This window comes from Notamacropus eugenii, chromosome 7, assembly GCF_028372415.1.
Source record: "Notamacropus eugenii isolate mMacEug1 chromosome 7, mMacEug1.pri_v2, whole genome shotgun sequence".
Lineage (NCBI taxonomy): Eukaryota > Metazoa > Chordata > Mammalia > Diprotodontia > Macropodidae > Notamacropus > Notamacropus eugenii.
Window position 1 is genome coordinate 54,217,041 of NC_092878.1, and position 6,066 is coordinate 54,223,106.

The following is a 6,066-nucleotide window of genomic DNA, read 5'->3' on the forward strand; positions in this document are numbered from 1 at the left end:
AGGTTATGAGAGTTGAAGTTGATGAACTGAGAAACCAGAGTTTTGAGGAGGCATTTACTTGTATGTTGAAGTCCCTGAGTATAAGTGTAGGGAATAGTGTGGATGGGAGTACCATGACCCAGGTGCTAACATCATTGAGAATGAGTGACCCAGGATGCATAGAAGATTGCACAAGGATCCCGAGAGTGTGATAGTGTGGAGTCAATCTCCAAGATTTAGTGACAGTGGCAGCCAGAGAGGTCTGGAGATGGCAATGAGGAGCAAGGAAGATGTCTCCTCCTCCTGGTTCAGTGGGTCAGAGCATGGGATGAGGGATCCCTAGTACTGGAGAGACAGGCAGGGGTCTGTGAGTGCAAGAAGATGTAAAGGATGGAAGAAAAAGAGGTGAAAGATGAAGGCAGTTTTGTTAACCCCAGGGTGGGAGTTCAGACTGGGCAGAGCTCGCTAGGGCATCAAGATAGGGCAAGAGTGGATGGCAGTGAGAGAATAGAGACTGGTAGCCGTTGAAGGGTTGTTTTTTGTTTGCTTGTTTGTCTTTGCCTGGGCAGCTCATGATTCTGGAAGAGGAAGGTAGGGGTTTGCTAATCATGAGACAGGAAAATGCCATTGGACTGGGGCTTCTACTGCAAGCATCATATGAAGATAGAAGGCAGTATCAAGGGAATACAGGATATCAGATTGGCTGTCTGGGTCTGGTCTTCAGGATGAGACCTTCATGAGTGTGACTGAATTTATTTTCAGTGCCAGTTCCTTCGTCTCATTCTAAAATGGCAGAGGACATTGCAAAATACAGTCCCTGCACAGGAAATATGTGAATGACTTCTAGTCAGACTTGATGTCTAAGCCCTAGGTGGGATCCTGGTGGCAGGAGGTTTCTTCAGGTTCTTGATGATTATTGGGGGTTGTAGAAAGAGTGGGATGAAGGCATTGTTGGTTTTTTTTCTGGGTATATATTGGTAAGGAAGGTCTATACGGTCATGTTGATGCAGAACAGGGCAGATGCAGCTTCCTCAAAGTGCTGGAATGAAGGGTTTCTAAATCAAGTCCCTGAGAGGCAGAGGAGTTCTAACCTTATTTTCCCAGAATCACTGATAAGAAAAAGAAGAATTGGTGTTAGAACTAAAGTTTTGGTGTTAATGGAGGCGCCCCTCTCCCTTGATTCTGAATGGAGGGCTGTAGTGATGACATAGTCAAGTAGGGACAGTCTCCAAGTGGGGAAAGGGTCAAGGGCAAGAAGGCCCCCAAACCAAGCTTGGGGGGGGTGGGGTCCAACGATAAAGAAACCAAGCAGGAGTGAAGGTTGAGGCAGAACCTTTCCTGTTGGTGGAAGCCCCCATTTGATTGGCTGTTTGGTGGTAATGGAAAGCTGTAGTATTGTTGTAAAGACTCAAGGTAGAGTAGGTTGCCGTGGAGGAGAAGAGGCCCCCAAATATAGCCCCCAAGTAGGACTTTTACCTTGGTTAAGCTTTAGTAGCTCCACTCTGACTTCATTGTTGCAATGACTCAGGATGGAGTAATAGGTTCCAATCTAATAGATTCCCTTAGGAGAGGGGCTTCCAAAAACCAGTTCCTGATCTGGACTAGTTCATCCAGTCTCATTGGTCAAGGGACAGCAGCTCTCAACCCCCCAGCTTCTCCCTTCTGCTGACATGAACTGCTTAGATTTACCCAAATGTTCTAGCCAGTTAATGTCTTTTTGGAGCTAGGCTTGGTCCCTCCCCCAACTTGTTGTTATCTGTAAATTTGATAAAGCATGCCTTTCCCCCAGTCACCAATGAAAAAATATTGAGTAGAGAAGTGCCAAGAACAGGTCCCTGGGGCACTCCATTTAAGACTCCTCTGAACCTCCAAAGTTAACTTCAGGACATTAATTAACACTCTCTGGGCCTAATCACTCTGCTATTTATGAATCTGCATAAGTATACACATCTCTCAATCTTGTCCCTAAGGAGCATAAATGACTTTTCTCCAAAGCTTTGCTGAAATCCAGGTATGCCATGTCTTTAGCATTCTCCTGATCCGCTAACCCTAATAAATGGAAATGAGGTTAGTCTGACCTGACTAGTTATTTGACCAGCTTTGGCACTTACCTAATTCTCAGTCAGTCTGGAAGCTTCCTGATGGCACATTGGGCTGTAGTTCTCCACCTTTTTTACTTTAGCTAACTTTCCTCTCCCTTCACCAAAGGAAATTCAAAGGAATCCAAAACGGTTGCAGTATTCCCATCATCTCAGATCAGAATTCAACCTAACACAGGTCACTTGCCAAGTTGTATTTTTTTAATTCCTTTCTTTGCAACTGAATGTGTATCTCTTTGCCCAGAATAAGTAAAATCTAATCACAGATTGGCATGATTGGTGCAGCACACTTCTGATTCCCAGGATCAGTTCTTCTTTCTCACTTCATTCCGTTCATGTGTGAGAGAGAGGGTGGATGTTTGAACAAGCTCCTCAGAATCCAACTCAGGGCACATTTGGGTTGGCACTGCTTCCAGATCTGGGAGAGAGGAAAGTCTCTCCTAAAACATGCTTCCTTGTATTACAGGATTGTTGTGAGGAAAGTACTTTTTAAACCTTAAGTTGCAGGGTTCTATCTGTTCTCTCCAATATAGGTGATTTCATATGTGAGTTATATATGATTATAAACACATGTACATATGTGCACATTTCTATATAAAATATATATACATATACAGACATGGGAATGTATCTTTACACATTGTTGTACCTGCGTGGGGACCTCCAGCCTTGCTTGTGACACATTTGCATTCTACAGCTGCCCTAGGCTTTGCAGGTTCATCCAGGGTTGAGGAGGGATTGGGAGGTGGGGGGGGGGGGGAACAAGCATTTATGAAGTACCTATATATCAGGCACTGTGCTGAGTGCTTTACAAATATCTCATTTGAAGGCACTTTCCTATATGGTCTTAAACATTCCCATTCTAAGCTTTGGGGTGTCTCATGATAGTCTTGCACCTGCCTTGACCCCTTCTCTTGGTGCCAAGCCCCTGAAAATTATATGTTCTTAACTTATCTCTGACCTGTTTCATTCCTTCACCAAGCTATTAAGAAATATTTCTATAGTGCCTGCTGTGTTGAGTGCACTATACTAGGCTCTTAGGAGAGCTGTGGAGTTTAAACACAACATGGTCTTTGCTGTCATTGAGTTTACAGTTTAATAGGGCAATAAAAGATAAACATACCAAATATTATTTCTGAGAAGTTAGAGTTCAGACCCCTGAGCTTTAGGGCCCACTCTTCCCCTGGAGAAAGACTGGCACTGGCCCACCCAGTCTGGCAGTTCTAGCTACATGTATAGGGTGGTGCTTAGTCCTCTGGCTATCCTGACTCAGTCCCTTTGCTTTGCTTTACAGATAGCAGTGGTCCCTCTAGCACTGTGTCTAGTGCTGGCCCCTCTTCCCCTACTTCAGTAGATGGTGGCTCCCATTTTGGCTTCAGTGACCGTCCTAACCTGAGTTCTCAAGTGAGTGAGGAGCATCAGAGTCATGGGCAGCCTCAGGAGATCCCTGAGGCTGGGGACAAAGAGACCACAAACATGGAGAAAGAGCCCTCCAAAATCATTCAGCCATCTCAGGAAATGCCTGTGGAGGGTGGCCAGCTGTTACAGGAAGCCCTGCCTGAAGAGGTAGTCCAGGCATCCCAAGAGGTTCTGATGAAAGTTGAGCAGCTGACTCAGGGAGTCTCTGAGGTCAACCAGCCATCTCTGGAGGGCTCTATCCAAGCTGGTCAGCCCTCTGAAGAGATTATTGTGAATATTGACCCACTTTCAAAGGAAACCTCTGAAGTTGGCTTCACATCCCAGAAGATTCCTGAGGAGGTTGACCAGCCAAGCCAGGAAGCTAGTGAGGCGATTGACCAGCCAAACCAAGAAGCTGATAAGGAGGTTGACCAGAACACGCAGGAGGCTGATGAGGAGATTGACCAGACAACCCAAGAGGGTAGTAAGGAGGTTGAGCAGCTGTCCCAGGAGGCTCCTGAGAAAGCTGACTTGTTATCTCAAGATAGTCTTGAAGAGGTTGACCAGTCAATCCAGGAGGGTACTAAGGAGGTTGATAAGCTATTTGGAAAGAATATTCTTCCAGACCAGCACCTGTCTAATGACCCAGACCAATCCCTGACCTTCAACCAGCAGTCTCCCTTCCCACCAGCACCACATGACTAAGCACTCTGCCATTCATGGTCACATTGCACCAGTCATTTGAACCAGCAGCAATTCTGCTGGCCACCTCACCTGCCAGTTACAGGCCTTGGCTCCAATCAGAGGGCTCTGAGGAAGCAACCTTTCTCCTCATTAAGAGGTGTATTATTGGGGCAAGAGCTGGACTGGTATGGAGCCAACTCTGCTAAGTGTCCCTTGGGTCTGGTTGCCTAATTCGTGTCCTCAACTCCTCAGAATAGGCCAGAGGGTTCTGGTAACTGGGAGTTGAATGAAATGTCCTTTGGTTGTTAAAGACAATTGAGGACCACCACATATAAGAGAAGGGATCCCAAGTGAGGGCTCTGGATTCTGGCTAATGCCCAGCAAAGGGTGAATAACCTCCTAAGGTCCCTTGGGCCCCATGGGCATTCAAGAGGTCTACTCAGTGTTCCTTGGGCAGGTTCAGGATGGCCAATCAAATTGGGAGAGGGAAAGAAGATCCCATTCCCCAATTAACCATCCTGGGTGTCCCCTGATACTGAAATTGGGCTATAGATATTCCCATATTATCCCCAAGTGCCCCCCTCCTATCCACCTGGACGACAGCTCTGGCATAGGATGGGTATCAGACTGCTCTAAAGATTTAAGAGTAACCACTTAAAGCTGCTTTAGGGGTATCTTGCCTTCAGGGGACCCTTGGCCACCTGCCGAGGGGTATCTTGGCTTAGTGTGGGGGGGGGGGGCGTCTGTAGTGGAGAGAATCAGGTTTTATTTTAAGCAATTGGAAGAGATCACTATTGTACAGACAGGAGCAAAGATTTAATATATATATATATATGTGTGTGTGTGCGTGTGTGCGTGCGCGCACGTGTATGTACGTGTGTGTGTGTGTATATACATATATATATATTTCTGTAGTGAGGCCAGGGCTGGGCCCAAGGGGACCAAGCACTCTAGGGTCCCTATGAGGTTCATCCTTGCTTCTCTGTGTCCTTAGGACCAGGTGTGATTGTGAAGCTTTTCCCAAAGATGGTGGGGGGTGGGGGGAGGGAAGGGAGATAAAGTCATTTGGGTTGGGTGAGGGCAAGAACATTGTGAGTGCTCAATAAATATGAAATAATGACTTCAGTGGTGTGATGGCCTAAGTGAGCATGCTAGCATGTGTAGCTGGGTGAGTGGTAACTGGTGTAAGATTCAGTATTCTTGATAACTAGTGCAATTGGATAGAAGTGGAGTAGAAAGCAAAATGGTGGCAGCTCTTTTAGGAGATCCCTGTGGACCAGCTGACCTGGGGAAACCTGGAGGAGTTTGACTAAGGGGGTGGGGGTCAGGGAAGGGCAGGAGGAGGGCAAGGAGGGAAGGAGGGCATGGCTATCTGAGGCACTAGAACCCTGGGTTTCTTACTAGACTTGTGGAGTCACCCTATTCTGGATCATCATCCCTGAACTTGGTTGTGAGTCTTACAGGAACATTTTGGGGAGAAGCTGTGCCCTTTTTGCTACCTCCTCCAATCCAAGTATACATACTGTTCCCAAGACAGTTGCAACTTCTCTTTCTCCACCCTTTGGAACCTGACCACATGCAACAGGCCCGTACAATCAGCTTTGCTGGGGACCCTACTCAGCTCCCCTTTTTATCATAGTCTGCTTACAGGTATGAATTTTTATGGTGGGATATGAACCATAGTTGATTCTGGGTCTTGTAGACAGTGAGGGGCCCTACAATTACTCTGTAAACCTAGTTATTAACCATCAGTCTCTGCTTTCTGGACTCTAAATTCCTTGCTTAGGCATCCTCCCTAAATTGTCACTGACTGCTTTTCTCACCCATGAACTCTTTGTTTTCTGTGCTTAAGCTTTCCTGCATATTCTCAGAAACCAGCAGTGGGACACAGGGACATCCCATACCT

The 6,066-nt window shown here is 46.4% G+C and overlaps 1 protein-coding gene across 8 annotated transcripts in view; it reads left to right on the forward strand.

Moving 5' to 3' along the window:
• Positions 1–5,285, forward strand: part of PPIP5K1 (diphosphoinositol pentakisphosphate kinase 1) — a 44,037-nt gene extending 38,752 nt beyond the window's left edge. For all 8 annotated transcript variants that reach the window (XM_072624775.1, XM_072624771.1, XM_072624773.1 and 5 more), the window contains one exon: positions 3,373–5,285. In XM_072624775.1, coding sequence (XP_072480876.1) covers positions 3,373–4,181 — 809 coding nt within the window. In that variant the 3' untranslated portion in view covers positions 4,182–5,285. The remainder of the gene's footprint in view (positions 1–3,372) is intronic.
• The last annotated feature ends 781 nt before the right edge of the window (positions 5,286–6,066 follow it).